Below are 25913 nucleotides of genomic sequence, written 5' to 3' on the forward strand. Positions count from 1 at the left end.
AATCTGCCAGACGACCCTCAGATTGGGTACACTCGGTGTGAAAGCGCAGGTGTCACACAAAATCAGAAAAACACCAGTTAGCTTCTAAAAGTCTCCTGCGAAGTCACTAATCACACACTTCTGTACGCCTTTGTCACCAGTTCCCGGTCCAAGTTCATCCAGTTCTGCTCGACCTGATTTTGAACACTGTGTGCGTGTGTGTGTGTGCGCGCGCGAGGGTTATTATAGTTAACTAAAATTAAATTCCTAGATAAAAACTAAACTAAAACTACTTAAATCACTTGTAAACTAATTAAAACTAAACTGAAAAACTAAATTAAAATAAAAACAAATGAAAATGTTCAAACTATAATAACTCTGACACACACACACACACACACACACACACAGACACACACACACACACAAACAAACACTCACTCCATTCTTCATTGTTTGAGCTGCTCTGTGAATGGCAATAAATGTAGTTATTTTTTAAAGTAATTCTGGGACAGCATTTTTCTGTACTTTTTCATACTTCGTGTAGGTTTTAAATTCAGTTCAAAATGGATCAGAGACTGATCACACATTTAATTTCAGCCAGAGCGGAAGAGCAGAGGATAGGAAGAGCAAGGGAAAAGGAGAGATTTGGGCGCGGGGGCCCATCTAATATTATCTTGTCCTGGGCCCAGGCAAGACTGTCAGCTGGCCTGATCACAATAGTCTAAATATTAGTTTTTTAACTGATAGTGCTTCTTAGGATTTGTTAGTCGGTGACTCAGATTTTATTTAATCACAGCTAAATGAAACAGTATTTCCTCTAACCAGAAGTAATCCAACAAAAGTAGCAAAAGATTTGTTACGGACCCTCTAATAGAGAGACTGGCAGAGAGGGTGTAACATATTTAAAAGGACGCTCAGACATCAAAATGAATAGTTGAACCAAAGTTATTGAAATCAAAGGAGCAACAAATAATCTACCAACGTAAAAAAAAAAGTTGGAGATCCCAGCTAAAATAAACTAAAGAAGGGGGAATTTCTGAGTCAGCCACACAGTGACCGTCACACCCAGCTATCCCCTCTAAACTATCAGAAAGGAAAGAAATTAATCCAACCCTAAATGAACAAAAGAAAAACGAAAACTGGACAACTGTGATCTCCAAACCAAACTACAAGGAGACAAAGACAAAAATATCCCCCTTTCAATGTGAGCTGGGCAGAAGCTCCAGAGAGAGTGAGGCTTCCACTCAATCCTCCTTCAATGCTGTCAGGTAATTACAACACACCTGGATAGGTGTGTCTTCCTGAAAGATAAAACACAGACAAAAGGAAGAGAGACAGAGAGCGACAGAGGGAGAGAGAGAGAGAGAGAGAACAGGCAGAGGAGAGAGGAAACTGCATTTTGTTTTGATATTGGACTTCAGGGTGTTTGAGGACTGAAAACAATATTTAACTCAACATAACTGAAAAAATGAATCCTCATATTTCAGAAGAATACATATTGTTATGATGTAATATGCAGTTTAAAAATAATGACAGTATGTTTCATGCAAAGTCAAGTATAAAACATGTCAGTGCTTCAGTTTAAAACTGTAAACTGTGCAGAGGCTGTGCAGTAACACGACCGCTGGTTTGATGAGTAAAGAGGGAGGTGACCTGAACAACACATCAGACTGGAGGAACTAGTTCATCTTCTTCTTCAGGGTGCTGAAGGAACGAACAGAAGAAGACGTGTCTGTATTTTAAACTTAGTCCGTTTTAAAATCTTCAGAGATACTGAAACAGACACCAACATACAGACGGAAGAAGAGAGAGAGAGAGAGAGAGAGAGAGAGAGAGAGAGAGAGAGAGAGAGAGAGAGAGAGAGACCAGGTGAGTTTTATTTCCATTCAAGACTTGTTAACACCAGAGAGCAGAGCTGCTTCACGGTTAAACTGTTTTTAAATAAAACATTGAACGGTTTTCTTCAGTTTAACAAAAGTGGACGGACTTCATCTCTAACTACTGAAGCTACTATAAAGTAATAAGTCATAATATTAGCCTAATTTGTATTGCTTTCACTTTCAGAGCTCTACTTCCTTCTCAGCAGTCTGATACTAATGAGACATTTTAGAGTTAGCTAACACTTTGCTAACGTTCATGTTTCCAACGGTTAACGGTTAGCTAGATTTCTACAGTGGTTTAACACGACGGTTGAGTTATAATTGTTATTTAGGAAGACGATAATTAACGTGAATAGGGTGAGTGTGTGTGTGTGTGTGTGTGTGTGTGTGTGTGTGTGTGTGTGTGTGAGAGAGAGAGAGAGAGCGAGCGAGAGAGAGAGAGCAGAGAGAGAGAGAGAGAGCAGAGAGAGAGAGTAAAGGCCATGCAAATTTAATTAGCCTAGCATTGATGAGAAAGTAGCAGCAGCACAGAGCTGTCCTGTCTATTTAAGGTTTCCAGGAGACTCTGTCTGTGAGAAATTTACTTTTCATTACTTCTTCTGTACGTTTAGTTTTTAGAGAATATTTAGAAGAAAACTCTGGTTGATGCACTTCTTCAATTAAACTTGTTTTTTGGTCTGTCCGAAAATTGATTAATAGCCTAACTGCTATAATAATCAGCAGAGATGCCAAATCTTGTTTAAGCTTCTCAAATGACAGGATTTGCTGTTTTTCTCTTTCATATCACATGAAATTAAATACTTTTGCTAATTAGACAATTTTTGTGCCCTTAGGAAATCCAAATTGCTATTTTTCACAGTTTTCTCACATATTTCAGACTGAACAAGTAAAAATTTGATCAATCAATAATCAGCAGTCAGTCTCCAATGAAAATGATAATCACATTCAGCCCTTCTTTTATCACGTGTCCTATCTGACTGATCTGACTTAAGTAACTTAAAGATGACAGTTTTGACTATAACTGCTTTTTTTCAGCTTTATGGTGGATCAAAGATGTATCATTATGTGCCATGTACTATTTTTTCTGGTGGCTTTATAAACTGTTTCTGATTGTCACATTTCTTTGTGCAAACTTAAATGTTTTTTTGACCATTTGTAGTGAGCCTGACAATGTGTGCAGTGTACCTGTTTTAGAACTTTTATCTTGCTTTATTTGTGCTCTGATTGTTAAAGCAAGACAACGTTTTGTTTACTATGCATATGTACAATATGAGATAACAGAGGTATGCAAAAAGTTAAAGAGCAGTGCGTTGTTCTGAAGTCTAATTTTTTTTTTTTTTTTTTTGCAGCTGCTTGATCCTCAGCAGCAGTGACTGATGTAAATACAATGGCAGAAGGTAGGTGCACAGGTATTATATTTATTCAGTCATCTCACTAAATGTCTGTTACTCACTGAGTTCAGGTTGTCGACAACAAGCCAGATTTAAACAGTGAATCTGACTCTAAAATGTATTTCCAAGTTCAGTGTATGGGCTGAAATATGTGCCACTAGAAACTGAATTTGAATCATCAATATTTAGACTTAGAGACTTAGACTGCTCTTTATTGATCCTTTATGGATGACTCCCGCAAGGAAATTGGATTTCCAGCAGCTTACAAGTAGAAAATAGAGAGGTATAAAAATACAATATAAATAGACAATAAACTCTTAGACAGTATAAAATAAACAATAAACTCTTAGAATAAACAGTTAACACTAAACTCTTAGAATGAAGAGTAAACAATAAACTCTTAGCTATATATATGTATAATTTATAAAGTAGAGATAAGAATAAAAGTAAATAAAATAGAATTCACGGAAAACAAAATCGAATAAAATAAATGTAACTGTAGAGAACTGTATACAGGATAAATATAGATAAATAAGGATAAAATATGGACTATATGGCATTGTGTTTTTATACAGTGGATAAGTGAATGTAGCAGAAATTAGCAGTTAAATTAAATTAAATTATTGCACTTAAGTGGTGGATCAAGTTATTGCACAAAGAAGAGTGTCCAGGTAGGTATGAGTAGATTTATTAATTGTACAGTGCTACCAGTCCTTCCCTTCTGTCCTCTTTACCCTATTTCCTCCTCCCCCCGAGTGAGTGAGGAGTTGTAGAGTATGATGGCATAAGGGACAAAGGAGTTCTTGAGTCTGTTGGTCCTACACTTGGGAAGGAGCAGCCTTCCACTGAACAGGCTCCTCTGGTTGCTGATGACGGTGTGTGCAGGGGATGGCTGGCATTGTCAATAACGTCCAGCAGTTTGTCCAGTGTCCTCCTCTCTGCCACCGTCACCAGTGAGACCAGCTTCATGCCGACCACAGAGCCGGCCCGCCCGATCAGTTTGTCCAGTCTGGAGGTGTCCTTCTTGGATATGCTGCCCCCCCAGCACACCACAGTGTAGAAGAGGACGCTGGTCACCACAGTCTGGTAAAACATCCACAGCAGTTTGCTGCAGATGTTGAAAGACCGCAATCTCTCTGGAAGTACAACCTGCTTTATGTCTTCCTGTACAGGTGGCTGGTGTGTGTTGTCCAGTCCAGTTTATTATCCAGCCACAGCCCGAGGTATTTGTATGACTGCACAGCCTCCACCTCTGCTCCCTCTAGCAGGACTGGTGGAGATCTTGGTCTGGACCTCCCAAAATCAATGACCACTCCTTCGTCTTAGAGATGTTCAGCTGTAGGCAGTTAGTTTGACACCAGAGAGCAAAGTCCCCCACCAGACTCCGATACTCTTCCTCTCTGTCACCCCTGATACATCCAACGATGGCTGTGTCATCGTCGTACTTCTGTATGTGACACAGCTCAGAGTTGTAACAGAAGTCCGAGGTGTACAGGGTGAAGAGAAGAGGGGCCAGCACTGTGCCCTGGGGGGCTCCAGTGCTGCTGACCACAGTGTCAGACGTGGTGTCCTTCTGACGTATTTGAATTTGAATTGAACTTGAATAACTCCATTATAAAACTGAATTTGTATCACATAATTTGAATTTGTATGGTTTAATTTGAATCATTGCATTGAAAAACTGAATCTGAATATTATGATTTGAAATTGAATTTATTAGTTTGGAAAATTCAACTCTATAGATTCACAGTTTCACATTCAGGTCTCAAAATTCAGATTAATTTCCTGCAATTCAATTTAAATTAACTGTGACTGACATCCGGGTAGTTGAGGAAGAGCAATCGAGCGCAGATAACTGGGACTCCTCTTCGGCCAATCAGCACTTACGTTTTCACCTATGTAATTTACCTTGACGCTGACTGGTTGCTGGCTGGTTGCCACCCGCCACGAAACAGAGGAAGAAGTGGAGATGGGGTGACCATTAGGCTGTTAATTAAGTGGATGGCTCTTGAGTGCATCTCATGTGGATTTCCAACAGTTCAACACTATCCAAACTATTTCCTGTCCAAGGGTCATCTACTAGGTCGTGAAGTAACAGGAAATGAAGTCTGAAAAGACAAAGTGGTTCAAAATGAAAGTTAGATGGTTAGAAATCTCTATCAATGTCTCCCTGCAACTACAGGAATTTACAATAAACCCACTTCAACTTATTTCATAAGTTCAACTGCACTGGACCCACACAAAGGAAGTGGAAATTGCATCATTAGGTGAAAAACAATACAAAAGGATCTACCATGTTAAATCAAGTTTATTTAACATTTAATTTATTTTCATTAGATGTATGTATTAGGAATCGAGGAAAATATCAACACTTAAAAAGAAAATAAAACACTTATAACAAGTTTTTATATAAATCACACGAAAGACAAAGAAAATATGATATGTTTTACCTATTTCGGCCATAAGCGGTCCTATTTACCGTACATCATTTCACGTGGTTTGCTGCTTTTATTGTCTCTCTTGTCTCTAACTTTGTTAGCGGTCTCCAGCGGTCTCCGAATTTATTATATAGCCTGGTTGGCACCATGGGCAAACAAAAAATGGGAGTTGCCCCTCCGTGAAACAGCAAGCGGGGCTGTTCAACACGAAGGTGCTGATGTGATGCGATTCTGACTGTGTACCAGGGAAAGCCAAGGAAGAATGTCTGCATCCTGAGCACCTGCACACAGGTGTGGGCACCTTTAGTGGGGCGAAGACAAGTCCAGAGTCTGTGAGGTAGTCTACTTTAACAACACCAAGTACGGCAAGATGTCCCAGACCAGATGGCGAGGGCGTACTTTGTCAGAGGCGGAATGCGAAGATGGCCAGTGGCGGTCTTCTATAACAGCCTTGACCTGGCTGGAATCAATGCCCGCTTCTTATTCAAGGAGCACCAGCAGCAGGAGAGCCCGGAGGAAAGTCCTGCAGCAGCTGGCAGAGGAGCTGAGGGCAGAATACATGGAGGGGAAAAGGGGCCGCAGCAGTCGGCACAAGGTGGGCAGCAGCGGAACCAACCACCGCAGCAGCAGCAGACACGGACACGGAGGCAGTGCCGGTCCGAAAGAATAGCAAACGGAACAAAACGTCGGACACTTGAAATGCCACAAGCCCATGTGTGGTAATTGCGCGAGGAGAGCGGAGGTAATCTGCGGAGACTGTGACCATTGACTATGTCCTAGATATCTGCGCTCGATTGCTCTTCCTCAACTACGGATATTACAGTAAATTGAAATCGAATTGCAAGAACTGAATTTGGATTTGTGAGAACTGAATGTGAAAATATACAGAATTAAATTTTCCAAACTAATAAATTCAATTTCAAATTATAATATTCAGATTCAGTTTTTCAATGCAATGATTCAAATTAAACAATACAAAACAAATTATGTGATTCAAATTCAGTTTTTTAATGCAATTATTCAAGTTAAGCAATTCAAATTCAGATATTGATATTTCAAATTCAGTTTCTAGTGGTACATATTTCAGCCCATATCAGTCAGTCAAGTTTTTATCTCAGAATCAGAATCAGAATCAGAAACAGATTTATTACAAAGAAGGACTTTACACCAATGAAGAATTTGTCTTGGTGAATAAGGTGCATGCATTAAATAGTCCTTCCAGAAAAGTATGGAGTTTTTTTATGATTGTTGCAGGCAAAAATCCTTGATTATGCGGCACGTTTTCTTAAAAAATGCGATGGAATATGTGGGATATTTATGCAATTTTATGCAATGAAATTGCAAAAATTGCGGGAACTTGCAAAAACAATCATATATAACTAAATATAACTAAATATATAACTCTCATATATAACTAAATAGCATCGGGCTGTATTATGTACACACACACACACACACACACACACACCACAACACGACACAACACAACACAACACAACACACACACAACCGCACCATATACACACACACACACACACACACACACACACACACACACACACACCACAACACAACACACACAACCCCACCATACACATACACACACACACACACACCACAACACACACACAAACACACACACCCAACACATACACACACACACACACACACACACACACACACACAAACAGCATACACACACACAACACAACACAACACAACACAACACAACACAACCAATACACACCACACACAAAGTCCAGTGTAACCTACAGCAAACTGCAGTATAATTACACTACTATTGGCTATCTAACCCTAACGTTAACTTACATCCACACACAACATACTTGGAAATCTCATTCACACTCACACACGCCTCTCTTTGTTTCATTCCATTTTCAATTCGACTATCAACCTTTTCATACTTTTACAAGCTTGAATCTTGTAGGCTACTGACTTTGATTCTTTCAGCCCTAGCACCTGTTTTGGAAGTTGACGCCTTGGTGTAGGTGAGCTGCTTCTTGGCTGCTTCTGCTGCTGCTTTAACCATCCTCAAGTGTTTGGCAGTGGCAAAGTGGTTGTCCAGCGTCGACTTCTGCGTGTGGTCCAAAATAATTTGCCTCCACTTTCATGTAACACACTGGGAAAATGCTTTGCTCGGTCTTTTGCGCTTATTTTTGTTGGCAAATGAGAGTGATTTGCGGACATCATCATGTCTTCTTCGCGGGGTTTGAAGCTTTCCGGTGACGTCACCTTACAACGTTCCCAAGGCAACAGGAGGAAAATGGCTGCTCTAGTGTGAAGTAAACACAATATTTTTCAACTTTCAGCAAAGATATATGTGACTTTTTTACAACGAAAATGTGGGGATTAGGAAATCATGCAAGCCCTGCATATTTTGCGGAAATCTGCTATTTATGCAGTGAAACTGCGGTGTCTTTGAAAAAATGTGCCCCCCGCATAAATGTGTGGGCTTTGGCTGATTATGCGTTGAATTATGTGATGGCATAATAGGGTTTTTCTGAAGGGACTGATTGAAGACAATAAACAATAAACAAACAGTGACTATATACAGTATAAACAATATAAAAAAACAACTCCAATAGATTATCTACAGTAGAACAGAAGACTAGAAGAGAATACAACTTTATTTTAGATTAAAGAAGGCATTTGTTTGTTGCATGTATGAAAACAGGGTTCATAGTAGGGGAGGGTGGGGTAAAGTGAGACATTTTTTACATTTGCTCCCCTCTAAGTGAGCTAAAACGATATATGAGTAAAATTTACACATTTCCTATTACAGTTTTTCTCAATTGTTTACACACAAAAATTGGTACTTGAGACACAATGACCACAACATGTAACTCATGCACCAACCCCCTGAACCAATTCTGCTAAACTACAAGCACAATTCCTGCTTTACACTCAAATTGCAGTTCTAAAACACACTTTTTTCAAAACACTACACACAATTCTCTGCATTTGGCACAATTTTCATGAAGAAAATCTCTTGCTTTCACAAAGAACACTTTGTCATTCAAAATTCTAAAGTGAATTGCCCTACTATGCACACTGACTCATCAAATGGGCAAACACCTAGACACCCTACACAACACACTCATTCCACCAGACCAGCTCAGGTACGTTGTCATTTGGGACAACGTAAGTTTCCACTGGGCTGCTCTGGTTCGTAACTGGTTCACTGCCCACCCACGCTTTATAGTTGTTTATCTCCCTCCATATTCTCCATTCCTCAATCCCATTGAGAATTATTTTTCTGCCTGGAGATGGAAAGTTTATGACCGAAATCCACAAATGCGTATACTCCTTCTCCAAGCTATGGAAGACGCATGTGGATATATACCAGTCAGTGCTTTTCATGGCTGGATTCGCCATGCTAGGTGATGTTTCTCTTGCTGCTTGGCCAGGGAAAAAATGGCGTGTGATGTGGATGAGGTGCTATGGCCAGACCGAAACAGAGGAGAGCATGCTGCACAGTTTTTTTGTTTGTTTGTTAGTTTTTTACTGTAACTGTGTACAGTAAATTATTCTGTTGTTTTGTATGTAGACCGTATATTGTTGTATATGCACTTTGTGTTGGTTGGGATGTACACTGTGTACATTGTGTTTGTGGGAAAAATAAAATACATCTGTTAACGTGTATTTGTGTGTTCTGACTATAAAAACAATATTCTCAAATATTTTACAACACACTTATGTATGTACTGACTGTAGTAAGTGTAACTGAACAAAAAAGGCCTAAGTCATTATGATGAATGAAGAAGAAGTGTTGTCCATTCATCATAGTGTTTTACATTGAGAACATCAGTGTTCAACTGGTTCTTATAAATGTCTATTCATTTGATGGTTTGTGTGTGTCATTTGAAAACAAAATACCATTTTGAGAAGAAATAACATTGTTTTGAATGTTAAGTTTCATTTTGTAGGAGAATTGAGGGGTTTTGCCCATTGTGTGTGTGATTTTTGATTTGTGTGTAGAGTTCTGAGAGCATTAGGCATGCTTTCAGAAAATGTGTGTAAACAATCGAGAAAAACTGTAATTCAGGGTGTTTCCTAGTGATAGAAATTATCAGAATGTATTCAGGACGAAGGGCAGAGAAAATATGATTGTTTTTAAAAAAGTGGTCTTGTGTCTCACTTTACCCCAGCTTAGGGGTAAACTGAGACAGACCAGAGAAATCAAGGGGGTAAAGTGAATTAGCTGGGGGTAAACTGAACCACTTACTTTTTTCACTCTGAAACTACCATAACAACACTTGTTGTAGCAGTTAGAATCTTGACAGCTAGCTTGACAACCACACATTCCAGAACTAATGTCAGACTAGTAATAGAATCATGGTGATTGGTCAATTAAGCACATTTTTTCTGAACACTTGAAAGTAACTCTGAACAAAATCAAATACAACATAATATAATTCAAAATGTTTTAATTAACATTCAAATGACAGATAGAACCGGTCTGGGGGTCAGAACACAGGACCCTTAGAGACTCTCTGGGCATCAGAGCAGAGGAAGGAATCAGAACCAGCTAGAACAGCCTGGGACTCAGAACACAGGACTAAACCCACCTGAATAAGAACATCAGCATACTGTCATACAGTACTCTAAAACTAGGCCTACTCTACATTCCAGCCCTGAAGGTTACAGGGGAAGATGAAGAGTTGCTCTCTCCGTGTGGTTCCTCCAGGCCTTTTAGGTTGAGGCAGTTTCTTCACCACATCACTTTTGGGAACATGTGCCACATCATTTTCCTTTATGGCAAATGTAGATCTCTCCCACTCTTTTGTGTTTCCCTGGATTCTTCTGAGAAATTGTGCAAGTATTTCGTCATCCTCAACTTTCTCAACCATGCCAATGTACGGACGCTCCTGTGTTTGGTTGCAAAGTTAATTATGGCAAAGTCACCCACGGACAGATCTGTGTTTCATGGATCATTTCTCTCATCCTCAGAGCTCTCTTTGTCAGACACATTATCAAGTGGGACATCACTCTCCTCAGAGCTGCTAACTACGATTTTCTTTTTGGTTGCTTTGTTTTTCGGCTTTCCCTTTTCTTTGCTATTTTGCTTTTTCCCTGCCAGTTTCTTTTGTCTTTCTTTATAAGCCTTTTCAGTTGCCTGCTTCTCAGGGGTATCAGTTAGGATGGCTGTCTTCACACGCTTTCGTTTGGCTTTGTGGCAAGATCAGTTGGCCTTAGTTAACCTACAGAATCATGTGATCTCTTGCATACCCTAGCCTACCTGCAGACTGTGCCTTTGTCCAATTGGCAGGGACAGGGATTTTGTTTTTCTCTGCGTATTCAAATGCCAGTTGACGGCACTTAACTGGAGGAAGGCCATGGAACTGTTCAGCTAGTTGTTTTAAGTGTTTGGCAAGCTCTTCCTCCATCTCATCTGTTAATATTCTCATTGCCTCAGCTACTGCACCCCAGGCTACTGATTTTACTTCCCCTTTCTCTTTTTTCTTTATGAATCGTAGGAGGCTTGACTTGTCAATATTTCTCTCCCTTGCAGCTGCTCTGATGGACTTCTTTCCTTCCTTGACCTCAGAGGCTGCACTCTCCATCTCTTCAAGGGGTGTTTTGCCCCAGGTTGTCTTCCTGGTGTATTTCCTTGGCATGATGGCTTTTCTACAATGTTTATGACATTAAAAATAAAACATATGTAATGTAATATTACATTAAAATATGTTTAAGACTAAACTGAAATTGTGCTTCATGGTGGGTGAAAGTGAGACAGTGTCTCACTTTACCCCACAGCATTTGTCTCACTTTACCCCACCACCACCATTTTAGAAAAAACAACCTCTCTTAGCAATTAAGACTTCAGCTAGCATCATCACATGGTTTTATATGTTGGTAGTTCATCAACATGTATGACATAAGTTTTTCTACCTGAATCAATTTGCTTTGGCACAACAGTTGATTAAGTTGACAGCAAGAAAATTTACTTTTACATGCAAAAAATATATTTTTGTGAAAAAAACATGCTTACCACAGCACAATGAGGTCCTTCATGGCCAGTGGGAAATGGGAGGGGCTTGAAAACATAATGGTCACATGACCACAAAAGTGTTCCGTTGCCTAGATACAAGGGGTGTCTCACATTACCCGATGTCTCACATTACCCCGTTCTCCCCTACTTTTTAAGGACAAATCCATTGTAAAACTTTAAATTTTCCCTAATTTTGTTTCAGCTGCAGGACCCTCAACTAGAGGAGCTGGTGTAGATACCAAGCCAGACGGTAGGTATACAGGTAATATGACGTCTCTTCTGTTAATGCTTTGTACTCTGTCAGTCACTGATCAGATCTCAGCTGACACTTGACGTTGATGCAACATTAGAGAAACGTTGTACTCCAATGTTGGATTACCATTGGATTATAATATGGATTTGAAAATTGGGTTTACATTAAAACTTAACGTTGACTGGACGTCAGCCCTGAATGTTAAATAGACATTGGATTTTTTACGTAGGCTTGACGTCAACCTTTACCATTAAATAGACATCAGATTTTGTATGTAGGCTTGACGTCAACCTTTTGCGTTAAATAGACATTGGATTTTAGTTGTACTCCAACATTGAATTACTGCTGAAAGTTTAGTCAACGTCAAACCCTAACGTTGGCCTGACATCAAAATGTAATATTGGGTTGAAATCAGCCTCCAATTTTAAAGGCTAGAAAAAAATTCTAAAAACAAATATCAGTAAGAAACATTTATTAAATGTAAAGAACAAAAAAACTTTATGCAAACATGCATATACAAAATTGGTGTCTCTTTAAATAAATAATAATTAACATTAAAATTGACACATTCAAATGAAAGTAAGAAACAATTCAAATATCAAATAACATTCAAGCAACAACAAAACAAACTTTTCAAACAGCATCCGAACTATCTTAACAGGAGCTTTACTGCTCCTCACTCCCATCATCCACCTTTTTTCTCCCGCCCTTTTGCCTATCCGGGGCAAATTTGAGATGCTCACCGATCACCTCCCGAATGTTGATCCCCGAGTCGGGTGTGCTCCTCTGGACACTATCTGTAAGATATGAAATAAGATTCGCTGTAGAAAGCAGTGAAAATATTCAGCTGCAGATGCTCTAAACGCTGGAGCTTGCTGGTGAAGCCAAACCTCCATTACTGGCAAACAGTCATCTCGTGCAGGCACGCCGGTTCCGGTATCAACTTAAAAGTCAATACAGGAATATTCTTTTGCTCCAAGGAAGATATCCACCATGTCTCATCTCAATCCGTTGAGTGGTTGACACAGTGTTATAGACACAGAGTGACAGACAGAGATTTGGAACACCATGTTAACTTGTTTGGGGATAACTCACCAGAACAGATTCCATAAGGGCTACCTCTTTGGTTTCCAGCCATCTTTGCCTCATGCGCACACAAGTTTCTTCTTCTTCTCATGTGCTTAATGTGTTTACTACCTATTTCAGGGAGCATTATCGCCACCTACAGAGCCGGATGTAGGACGAGAGATAAGCCAGTGAAGAGAGTGTGTGTGCAGACCCAGGAGGGTGGCAGTTACAGTTCAAAATAAAAAATAAAAAAATAATTACATAAAATTACTACTTTACTACTCTACTACTTCCTTCACCTCTACTCTAGATTTTCTGAATTAAACTTCAGTGCTCTCCTCTCCTCCCATATGTACTCCATTATCACATGTTGCACAGATTCAGTTTCCCCACACTATTCACATTTCCCATCTGCATCTGAATAAGGTGGATAAGTGTCAGCCTGTATTGGAACTCCCAATATTTGCCATTGTTCTCACCTTTATCTTCTTTGAGTATTTTTTTAAATCAATGAAAATTTTCAGAAATCTGATATATTTCATTTCCACCATATCTTGTGTAACCTACTTGCACTCCTGGTACGGACTTTTACAGTCTGTAGTACTTATTCTAAACTGCATATAGTAATTTATAGGCTATTACCTTTTAATATAGGCTATTTTATGACCATTGTAACTGCTACAATACAAGAGGTGTTCCCTTTTTTTTTTGTTGTAGCCACTTGTTGCAATGACAATAAAGCTTCTTATATCACTGTTTAAAAAAATTCTATGAGAGATGTATGGATGGTTTGTATGGCAATGACATAAAAGCAAAGAGCAATTTTCAATTTCATCAACAACTCTTGAAGAAAAATCAAGGTAAATATAGCCTACTGTCTGAATTCTACGTAGCTTTTAGGTTGACTAGACGTTGGATAAACAACTGAATGTCAGAATTCTACATATATTTTACGTAAAATGGTGAGGTTGACTAGCACTAGACGTTGGATATTGGTTGCTTGCCAACATAACTTAAATCCAACTGAATAACAACGTCAGCTTGGAGTTAGATTTTGACGTTGTTTGTATGTTGTTAATATAATGTTGAAAAAACGTTGGGCTTTGGTCAAAAGACCTACAACTGAATGTCAGAATTCTACGTATATTTTACATAAACTGGTGAGGTTGACTAGACGTTGGATGTTGGTTGCTTGCCAACATAACTTAAAATCAATTAAATAACAACGACGTCAGCTTGACGTTGTAATTTTATGTTGAAATTACGCCAGCTTTATCTCAATGTTATCTCAACATTCACTTTTAGTTGGTTAATGTTGCAGCCCATATCCAACCAAGGACCAACGTTAATACAATGTCCTGTGTCAGCTGGGATTGTCTAGAAACCTAGAATCTGACGACAAACTTCAGCTTGAACTTGAGTTTGTTCAAAAAAAGAGTTCAGGTTCATGAAAGTAACAGTGGCTGCTAATAAATGATGCATAGTGTTATTTAATTTGAATGAAGAGTTTGACTTTTTAGGAAATATGTTGGATTTATTTCTCACCTAGAGGTGTACTAGAAGACCGACACCACTTGGATGTCTTTCTTAATGTGTCTGTTATGTTTGTGTAAGTTAAGTATGTTTGTGCGTCAATTTCCATTCATGACAAATTTCAGACATTACATTTTGTGTGTGTTTGTGTGTCCGTGTCCAGGCTTGTGTGTATAATGTTTACAAATAATAGATGTTATAGCAATTCATCATGCATTTTTGTAAGTTTGGGAACTCCTGCTCTACATCACTGTAGTATAATTCGTGTTTAACAACACTCAGGAAAATTGATTTAATGAATGCAACACAGACATAATGAGACTAAATCATGTTTACAAAATGTTTTTTAAATTGCCATTTTTTAATATTTGATGATCTTCTAAACTATCTATCTAGAAGTTAGATAGCCTCTTGAAATTAAACGTGTATATTAAGTGACTTCATGTTCTCTTTAAATCCAATCAGTCATTGTAGACTAATATTTACCTTCTTCTTTACTCAGATGAACACTTTGTGGATAAACATCAATCTGATCTTATTAAGAGAGTGAGCAACATTCAACCCATTTTGGATGAGCTCCTCCGCCAAAATGTTATCCAACAAGAGAGTTATGATAAGATCAAAACTCTGCCCACTGCTGGGGAGAAGATAAGGGAGCTCATCAGTGGGCCACTGAAATCCAGTGGAGTTCAAGGAAAAGATATCTTCTATGAAATCCTGATTGAAAATGAGCCACGACTGATACAAGACCTCAAGAGAATGGATGCTGAAGTGAGTAAATCTTGGTTACATAAATCATTATAATGGCAGTGTGGATAGCTTAGGCTGTGTCTCTCATATAATCACTGTTTTATGGGCTCAAATGGTGAATTCAACTGAAGATAACATTTTAAGTGAATATGATGTAAATTTTATAAAACGGAACATACATATTGTATATTGTTTCAGCATCGACATCACAATGTGTGCAAAAGTCACATTGCAGGACATGTCATGTCAGTGTATTAACTCAGACACTTCCTGCTCAAGCTTTTTTGTGGATTGATACTTAAGAAAACTCACATTTTCCACAAACTAACCTACAAAAGAAGTCTGCCTGATAGGGCATCATTTACTCTGATTGAAGGGTTCTTGGATCCGCAGAGTTTGTTGCTTGTAATTCACATGTGGGCTTCAAGTCGGCATTGATTTTTGGTCAGTGGAGGAGAGATACAGCAGGTTTCCTCTGCATCAGATTGTGTTGTAAAGTTGTGTCATTAGCCCTTTTAGATAGAAAAGGCGGCACATTTGCTCCAAGGTAATGGCAATGTGCCACCCTGTCTTTCTAAAAGGAGGCGTAATATTCCTCCTTTTCCATAAGCCACCACTGGCGTAGGCATAACTTGTGACGTGAAGCACGAAGTTGGGCAGTGAACAGTGACCACAAATTTGTCTTCAAAATAAGATCTTTACATTGCACCCCATTGGAGTTCAGAACTGGGTTCTTAGCGGGGTGCTTTTAATTTGAAACTAGCAACCGTTCCTAGCTTGCCGCTACAACAACAAGCGGACACAACCAAACAGCTACAGAGCCAGAGGAGACTCTAGTATCTCCTGGTTCTCAGCGGCCGTCCAGATCATCTGTTTGTTTTTAACTAAAAATTTGCCGCCCTCTGTCTGAAACTGTGGACCTAGCTGCCAAAAGGACAGGCAAATTGGCGGCTTGCTGTCCTGTATAAAAACAGCTATTGTAGGCAGACTCATGAACTGGGTTTGCCTTAAAGGAAAAGGACTAAATTTTGTAAAGTTTAAGGTCTTACTTTAAAAGCGAGGACTACTCTGTGTTTGAAGTTTCAGTATTTATCAGAGGAAAGTAGAATGACTTGTGGTGCTCTGCAAGGATCAATCCTTGGATCTGTTTAACTGACAATGTGACATCATATAAAAACAATATTACTACATATTGTCTGGAACTCCCTTCATGTGATGTTTTAATAATATTGGAGAGCGTTGTCTAACACTTGAGTCCAAAATCTCCATACATTTTACACCTTCCTTTCATTTTAATGTATTTAGTGACGTCATAATGAAATATGAAAAGCCAATGTCAGTAAGTTTCCAGTCATGGTAGTAGAACACACAAACACATCCTGTACTCCATTTACTGATATAATGTTATGTCCTTTTCCTTTTCCAGGTAGAAAAAGTGTCCACTAAGAAGAGGCTTTGTGAAACATTGAATGATTTGAGTTCTGAGGAGCTTGAAAAATTCAAGTCACTCATTGAACTGGAGAAAGGTTTCCCAGTCTTCTCAATTCGCAAACTGAAAATGACAAACACCAGAGACATTGTGGAGCTGATGGTGGACACATACAGTCGACAGTATTTAGGGTTGACCAAACATGTTTTAAAGTTGATGAACAGGACTGATCTGGTGCAGAGATTGATAGACACCAGCACAAGAACCAAAGGTAAATGACAGAAATATGTGAAAAACATCAAACTGTCACACACTTACATGCAGCTCATATGTTTTATATTGTTTTATATTGTATTTTATACCATGGTCTGGGGGAATACTTGATTCTGATTGGCTGCAGGGTGTCCATTAATCCCTGATATATGGACACCTACTAAGTAGTTCCAGTCAAATTGTCTGTCACCGCTCTAAATCAATGCGCTAACTGGCGTAAAAAAAATCAGAATATTTTATTTCCAACACTGAGTGCAGTCCGTCAGTCCTTGAGTGCCTTATCCTCTGAACACCACAGGGAGGCGACTGTAACACACAAGCTGCAGAAAGTACACTTCCCCTCTAAACTTACTGATAAGCGAATAATCTCACATCCCGTTCGCTGTTCAGCTCTCTACTTCAGGCTGCGGCCAGGATAACGTTGCGCACGACCGATCATTTGTTCGTGAAAATCTTGATATTGATTTGGGGACAATGACATGACTGGTTAGCTAGCTAGTCTTGTTGTTAAACATACAGTCAAATTATATTTACTGTTTGTCAACCGTACGCAATGTTACTGACTTTGAATCTTGCTAGCATAGCGTTAGCTTTACGGTTCATTGCCGAGCGGACTAGAATATCTCCCGTTGCCAAGTTGTATCTATGGTCCGTCCTATTTACTGGAGGAGTGAACAACATTTCCGTTGCATTAGAACCTTACGGGAGGGTAATGATTGTTCCAGGTATTAGTCACACCCTCAGGCGTTACCATGGAAGCTTAGTTATGGCTTGTAAAAAACTTTATATTTTGATTGTAAAACGCATGAAAATATAAATTAATGGTCCTAATTTCTTTTCTTTGGCAAGTGACCATGGTATAAGCGGGATAATGCCCTTCGAGGTGTCCATAATCAGGAATTGATGGACTTCCCGGAGGCAACAGTCCGACGCGCGTTCTTAGGCCTCCACGTCGTCCATTAATTCCTGATTATGGACACCTCGTTGGGCATTATCCCTTACATATACAGATACAGGAACATTTGGAAAATGGGGTAATATTTATTAAAATAGATTATATATCAAAGTTTGTATTTAATATTTAATAGAATAGAATAGAATTACTTTATTGATCCCAGACTGGGAAATTATTTTGTCACAGCAGCAGTGGGTCCACAAAAAAAGAAAGAAAAAGAAACTGTACAATAACATAAATAGAAAGCAAGATATATATAATGTATATACACAGTGCAAGCTATACTATAAACAATAATATTCTGTACAGCTATGCAAGGAATAAACCGTTCCAAAGAATTTGCAGTAACAGAACCAATAAAAACTTATGAATGTGCAATAACAGAACCAAAATGTACATATGAGTGTGCAATAATAGAACCACAGGCAATATAAATATATAAATAGACTTAAAAGAACCTAGAATGTGCAGATGTTAACATGATAAAAACGGTGTAAGAGCAGTAGAGAGATCAGAGATCTCTTTGTCAGACTGAGGTGAGAGAGTTGTTGTATGAAGCGATGGCTTGTGGCAGGAAAGATTTCCTGTATCTGTTGTTACGACAGCGAAGCTGAAGCAGCCTTTTGGAGAAGGTGCTCTGCTGTCTGACCAGTGTGAGGTGGAAAGGGTGGAGAGGATTATCCAAGATGGATAACAGTTTTTTCAGTGTCCTCCACTCCACCACAGCCTCCAGAGTGTCCTGTTTGCAGCCAGTCACAGAGCCAGCCTTCCTAATGAGTTTATTGAGTCTATTGGTGTTGCTGGCTCCGATGCTGCTTCCCCAACAAAGCACAGCAAAGAAAAGTACACTAGCCACCACATACTGATAAAAGATCTCCAAAATCTTGCTGCACACGTTGAAGGATCTGAGCTTCCTCAGGAAGTATAGTCTGCTCATCCCCTTCTTGTAAACAGCTTCAGTGTTAGATCTCCAGTCCAGTCGGTGGTTGATGGTAACACCCAGGTACTTGTAATCCTTCACCGCCTCCACATCCTTTCCCAGAATGCGCAGAGGTTGGGAAGCCGACTTCCGCCTCTTCCTGAAATCTATCACCATCTCTCTGGTCTTGCTGATGTTCAGCCGCAGGTGATTCTGTCCAGTCCACTCCACAAAGCTGTCCACCAGTGCCCCGTACTCCCCCTTCCTGTCCCTCACTTATACACCCAACAACAGCCGAGTCGTCAGAAAACTTCTGCAGGTAACACAACCCGGTGTTGTACTGAAAGTCAGTGGTGTATAAGGTGAACAGGAAAGGAGACAGTACAGTCCCCTGTGGAGCTCCTGTATCACTAACTACCACATCAGACAGAACACTGCCTATATGGACAAACTGTGGCCTGCTGGTCAGGGAGTCAGTAATCCAGGAGACAATGGAAGTGTTGACACCCATCACCCGCAGCTTGTCACCCAGTAGCATTGGCTGAATGGTGTTAAAAGCACTGGAGAAATCAAAGAATGTGATTCTCACAGTGCTGCCACCACCATCCAGGTGCGAGTGGGCTCGTTGCAGCAGGTAGATGACAGCGTCATCAACTCCCAAGTGGGGCTGGTAAGCAAATTGGGTCTAGCAGGGCTCTCACCTGTGGCCTCAGGTAGGCCAAGACCAGTCTCTCCAGCACCCTCATCACTTAAAGGCCCCCACACACTGCCCAGACTCAAACCAACAGCCAACTGCCTTTTTCCGACCACTACGTTGCCTCTTGTCTGACCCATTCGGCAGAAAAGTTGCATTGAACACACCGCTTCGACCTGCTGCCAGCTCCACAGTAGCGTGTTCGTTCTGCGCTTGCACGAGATGCAATAAGCAGGTGGCTCTAGTGTATAAAAAAGACGCTGGACTAGAGGTTTATGCACGCAACTCTCTTTACTTTCAATCAAAATGAAACTTAACTATTTCAGACAAAAACAGCTGCATACTAAACATGCAGCAAGGCATTACCAAACGAACACAGATTAATTCGTCCTGAACGGACTTAACAGTTAGTCTCGTGCTAGTACTCCAAAACGGAATGACGGAACGGAGTGCATAGAAAAACAAAGCGCACACTGTATTCCGCCCCTCCCACACACTGTGCTGATTCGCTAGCACATCGCCAATCAGAGAATCCAATGGCTCAGACAGCCGACAGCCAACCTTCTTGGACTTTGCATGTTGAATCGGAGCAGACAACTTCAGTGCAGCTCCGAAAGCTTCCAACACAGCTGAACACACTGAACAGACGTGTTCCCGGCCTCGTCCGAGTCTCCCCAAACGCTTCAGACGTCCAACGGTTGGGCTGGTGTGTTCCTGCCTTAAGATGTGAGGGCCACTGTTCGGTAGTCATTGTGGCCTGATGGTGTCGATTTCTTCGGCACAGGAACCAGGCAGGACGTCTTCCAAAGCACCGGTATTCTCTCCTGACCCAGGCTCATGTTGTAGAGATGTTAAAGGACAGGAGACAGCTGGCTGGCACGTCTTCAGGATCCTGGGGCTGATACCGTCAGGGCCTGAAGCCTTCCGCTGGTGTAGTCTCTCCAGCTGTCTCCTAACGTGGCCTGTAGTCACAAGCCCTTTTTACACAGCGTCTCCGCATTATGTCTGGAGAGATGGTTCACCAATTCTCCGGCGATGGTGATTCACAAAGAGCGAAGGATCTCTGCCGTACGGCTGTGTAATTCACACAGAAAGCCGGCGCTGCGGCTCCTAAAGAGGCGTGACGGTACACGTCATGTTGATGACATTGGTGTTTCCCAGGTGTCTCCCCTGTCGATCTAAACCCACGGACAGTTTATAATCATATGGATGCTGTTATAATATGTTGTGATTGAGATTCTGACCCACCAAACATCCTGGAAAGTGAGGAAGTTACGTTTTTCGAGCTAAATTACATAATTACGTAATCGCCATCAGTAAACAGGATGCTGTCTGACTCTCTCACTCACGGGGACGGAGGCTGTTTTCTGGGGGAAAGTTCCCTGAAGTCTCAGTCCGGAGGGCTGATGATTTGGTGATTTGTTTTCATCACAAACACTCAGTGAGTTAAAGTTTTTTGCCGGTGACGCTGTTTTTCAGGCAGAAATGTGACGAAGAGTCGGTAGGACAGGCGGGAGGACAGACAGGAGGACGGACGCTCTTCCACATACAGCTGTGGTAGTTGTTTTCCTCATAAAAGTTGCCAACGACAGTTACAGTTACAACGTTACTTTTGTTTGGTCCTGTAACGTTGCTTTGTGGGACATTTCTCTGTATTTAGTTGAGTGAAGGACCTGTGCAGTTATCAGGCTAGTCAGACCGACACGCCCCCACTTCGCGCCTCCGGCTTATCCGTTCACACTGGGGCGGTTCACCAATAATGCGGCCCTGATACTACCTCCAGAGGCGGATCAGCGCCAGGGCGAAATTTCCCCCCTCTCCGCATCTGAAACTTTCACACAGAGGAGGGTGAGGAGAATTGGCGCAGGATCCTCACATGCAAACGGCAGTGTGACTGGGGCTACAGTCATGCGGGGGAGGGTGCTGGTGTCTTCAGTGGAGGAGGAGGAGGAGGAGGGGTGCTGCACAGGATTACCTGTAAATTACCTCTAATTACCTGTAAATATAACTAGTATGCTACTGTTAAGTGTGACTTTGGGACAAAAAGCCTGTATTTTACATGTTCATAATTCTGGTGTTAAATCAATTACTAAAACTTATTCTTCAATTTCTTCTCTCCTCAGAAAAGCATTGGCCTTCACTGATGCAGAGAGTGAGTATGTCACATTACTCTGACTTCACACAGTGCAGCTTTTATCCAGTGGATGAAGATCGAAAATCATTTTCATCTTGAACATTACAATTGCTGATGAAAACAAAATTCATCTCAAACAGTTTTCTCAAAGAACTGAAGCTGATCAGGCTGCATGATGTGCACATGAGGTCTGAAGCCAGAATCTTATTAAAAAAGACTGTTAAGAATATCTGTTATATCTATTCTACATGATGCAATTGATGTAATAAAAGCCACTTTGTTATTAAATCAGGAGCCTCACATAGTTTTTGTAACACAGACCGTAAAAGAGTTTCACCCAGGCAGTAAAATAAATTCAAAAGAACAAAAAAAATGCTCTCTCGCAACATTCACATTTCTAAAACAAGACATTGATGAGATTAGAAAAGAAAAATCTGTAATCCTCCTTGCTGTGAAACTGTACTTTTATCTCATGAACATTTTCTCTGAATTTATCAGGTGGAAACGTTGGAGTTTGTCATAGAGCTGCTTTTGGAAACACTGAAAGATTTGAGTAAAGCAGAACTCAAGATGTTCAAGAGCACCCTGTCCGTCAAATCGATGCAGCAAAAAGCAAAATACATTCCATTTGACCTGCTGGATAAAGCAGACATGCAGGGCACAGTGTGTTTAATGGTGCAGTACTGTGGCCAACAGTCTGTGGAAATGACCAAAGACATTTTAAAGAAGATGAAAAGGACTGATCTGGTGCAGAGGTTGTCAGACAGCAGCTCAAGACCCAAAAGTAAGACAATAAAGATAAGACATGTTTATAATATATGTCCTCTTCTCTTTAGATTTTGAATAAAATTCTGTATTGTAAAGAAATTAAACAAAATATATTTTATGACCAATTATTATTATTTTGGGGGCTTTTTATTGCTTTATTGATGGGACAGCTTCAGAGATGACAGGAAACAGGATGAGAGAGAGGAGGGCTGACATGCAGCAAAGAGCCTTAGGTTGGACTCGAAGTGCAGCGAGGAGCTCTGCACATGGGCTGCCCGCACTACCAACAAGCTAACCCAGAGGAAAATTTTACTGCTCAAAGCTTGCTCCTTTAGGACTATGGAGCCGTAAAGGAGCGCAATGAGTGTTCTCATTTCAGTCTCGTTGTAGTCTTTTTTGGTCTTAAACATTTCTCATTTGTTTCTCCTAAAATTCCTTAGGAGCAATAGGTGAGACTTGAGACTTTATCACTTAAACCTTGCTCCATTCCAGCGCTGGGGAGACATTCTGAAACTTCATTGAGAGCTTGATGAGATCTCCTTTGAAACTTACAGGGAGCCCAAGTTGAGATTTTCTGCACCTGTTTCTCAGGAGAAACAATTGAGAAACAGGAGAAATAAGCCACAGCCTCACGTTGCTCTCACATAGATCTCATAGTTGTCTAGGAGAAATGAATGAGACACTACTGAGATCTCTTTTCCAATTTCCGTTTCCTCTGGGAATGGGCACCACTATGTCCAGTTATTATTAGAATTATATCAGGAGAGGGAGAAAAATATCTGAAAAGTTAGATGTAAGTTTTGATGAGCTTTGAGTTAAATTTTATGTTGAGTGTGTTGTTTTGAAATCTTTTCTACAAAGCAGTCATGCCCGATAATTGAGAATATTAATTTTTAAAATTCCTTTTATTCTTTTGTTCTCCTCAGAACAACTCTCTGTGGATGAGCACCAGTCGTCACTGAGCAAAAAAGTGAGTGATATCATATCTGAACATCCAGAGTACAGTTTCTATTCAGTGAGTTTCAGGTTTAAAATTAACTCAACATTAATGATGATTATTAAACCAAACATGAATTACATTTGCTGTTTCTCACAGAACTGAAGCTGAGATTATATTGAGCTATTATTTCTTTTATATCTTCTCATGAAAATAAAATACAGTTTGTAAAAAGAACAAAAAAAACAGGTATATGTGATCAACTGAAAAATGTAACCACTGTATTATTACTTTTTTTTATATGGCTGATGCTCTCTTGCCACATCCACATTTCTAAAACACAGACATTGATGAGATTAGAAAAGAAAAAACTTTAATCATCCATGATGAGAAACTGTACTTTTATCTCATGAACACTTTCTTTGAATTTATCAGGTGGAAACGATGGAGTCTGTTATAGAGCTGCTTTTGGAAACACTGAAAGATTTGAGCGAAGCAGAGCTCGAGAGGTTCAAGAGCACCTTGTGTCAAGTTTACCAACAGGGACATTCATCTGTCCAATCAATACGGCAGAATGCAAAACAGATCCCATTGAACCTGCTGGATAAAGCAGACATGCAGGACACAGTGTGTTTAATGGTGCAGTACTGTGGCCAGCAGTCTGTGGAGATGACCAAAGAGAGTTTAAAGAAGATGAAAAGGACTGATCTGGTGCAGAGGTTGCCAGACAGCAGCTCAAGACCCAAAAGTAAGACAATAAAGACGAGACATGTTCATAATTTATGTCCTCTTCTCTTTACATTTTGAATTAAATAATCTATATTGTAGAGAAAATAAACAAAAATATATTTTAAGACTAATAGTTATCAAAAATGATTTGGGAGGGAGAGAAAAATATCTGAGAAAAGTTATATGTAACTTTTGATGAGCTTTGAGTTTAATTTTATGTGCTTTGTATTGAAATCTTTTTTACAAAGCAGTCATGCCTGATGTATAATTAACAGCAATATTTTTTTTAGACTCCTTTTATTCTTCCTTTCTCCTCAGAAAAACTCCAGTCTACACAGATCAACAAAGTGAGTAATATCATGTCTGACCATGCAGAGTACAGTTTTTATTCAGTAAGATTCAGGTTTCAAATTAACTCAACATTAGTGATGATTATTAAATCAAGCATTAATTACATTTGATGTTTGTCACAGAACTGAGGCTGAGATGATACTGAGATCAGTAATGTTAAAATCATGAAGTTTTGAAGTTACTCAAAGAATTAAACAAAATGCAAAACATGAAACTTAAAAATGTCTTCATCAAGTTTAGACCTGTTTCTACAGTCACTTCAACATCTAATGTTGAGATCAGGTGGCTCATTTCAGTTTTTGACAGCACAGTGAACAAATTGCAGCCTTGAAAGGTATTAAAGATATTGAAAGGTAGCAGGACATAGGGTCATCTTCTGAGATAACAGATAATTACCAAATATATCAGTAGTTTAGGTGATCTAGTAGGAAGAAATAACGTTTTCTCTATGAACATGTACATTTACCAGGCTGCGACGATGGGGGCTGTTAAAGAGCTGCTTTTGGAAACACTCAGTGATCTGAGTTATGAGGAGCAAAATAACTTCACATGGTTTCTGCAGTTAACATTCTTCCAGAGGAGCGTTCCACAGATTCACTGGAGCAGACTGCCGGAGGAAGACATGACAGAGTCCCTGGTGGATGCAATGGTGGAGAAACACGGTCAAAAGTCTTTGGAGATGATCAGGGAGGTTTTAATGGACATGAACCGGACTGATCTGGTGCAGAGACTGTCAGAGACCAGCTCAGGAATCAAAGGTAAGATAGGAGGACAACTGTCACATTAATTCATAATAACAAATACACACTGTTAGAAAATCTTTTGATCTCTGGTACAAAATATCAGATGAAGTTTATAATATAAATCAATGCATCAGCGCCGTATAGACCTGCCATGACAGCAACAATACCAGAGAGTTGAATCACCACCTGTCAAACACAGTCGCAACAAAAACTGAAACTAATAATAATAATTAAAGCTGCTACCACTAGAAAAACAGTAGGGACCTCAAAGGTCGGTGACCTCCTCGGGCCCTAAATATGAAATTAGACAGAGACTCTCAAATTTAAAGTAAAATCTGAATGAATCTGAATCTTTGGTCCTTTTTTCTGTAAGTGTTTTCAAAGGACTCAACAACTTTTTATTGAACATACTCTTCTTTATTGGGCCACATCTTCTTGTTTTTGGTCCATTGAGTTCATTATTACCAGTCTTGTATTGTTAATGGCCCTAATAACTATATGGCTAATGTTGTCCACATAATTACACTCCACTGTGGAGAGAGATAGTCTGTATAAGTTAATTAATTTCAGTGTTTTCTCACTGATTCCCTCTGTGATCTCTGTGATCATGACTTCCTCCTGCCTTCAGTTCACACACCTGAAACTGAAACATTACAGGCTTTTTATTCTCAGG

The 25913-nt window shown here is 39.9% G+C and overlaps 1 protein-coding gene and 1 long non-coding RNA gene across 3 annotated transcripts in view; both read left to right on the forward strand.

Annotated features, from left to right (window-relative positions):
- Window positions 1-1602: 1602 nt before the first annotated feature.
- Window positions 1603-13428, forward strand: LOC115568103 (uncharacterized). 2 transcript variants are annotated; one of them, XR_003981331.1, is made up of 4 exons: window positions 1603-1851; window positions 3212-3259; window positions 11907-11954; window positions 13164-13428. It is a non-coding gene; the product is annotated as an uncharacterized LOC115568103 (long non-coding RNA). The 2 variants fall into 2 exon arrangements; XR_003981330.1 differs by lacking the exon at window positions 1603-1851 and adding an exon at window positions 2144-2219.
- Window positions 13429-15012: 1584 nt separating this feature from the next.
- The window catches only part of LOC115568093 (uncharacterized), a 53821-nt gene continuing 42920 nt past the window's right edge, over window positions 15013-25913 (forward strand). The window contains exons 1-8 of the mRNA XM_030395171.1: window positions 15013-15329; window positions 16735-17008; window positions 21702-21730; window positions 22211-22496; window positions 23407-23450; window positions 23853-24165; window positions 24465-24493; window positions 24967-25255. Of these exons, the coding sequence (XP_030251031.1) occupies window positions 15318-15329; window positions 16735-17008; window positions 21702-21730; window positions 22211-22496; window positions 23407-23450; window positions 23853-24165; window positions 24465-24493; window positions 24967-25255 (1276 nt within the window). The 5' untranslated portion in view covers window positions 15013-15317. The remainder of the gene's footprint in view (window positions 15330-16734; window positions 17009-21701; window positions 21731-22210; window positions 22497-23406; window positions 23451-23852; window positions 24166-24464; window positions 24494-24966; window positions 25256-25913) is intronic.

This window comes from Sparus aurata, chromosome 17 (assembly GCF_900880675.1).
Source record: "Sparus aurata chromosome 17, fSpaAur1.1, whole genome shotgun sequence".
Taxonomy (NCBI): domain Eukaryota; kingdom Metazoa; phylum Chordata; class Actinopteri; order Spariformes; family Sparidae; genus Sparus; species Sparus aurata.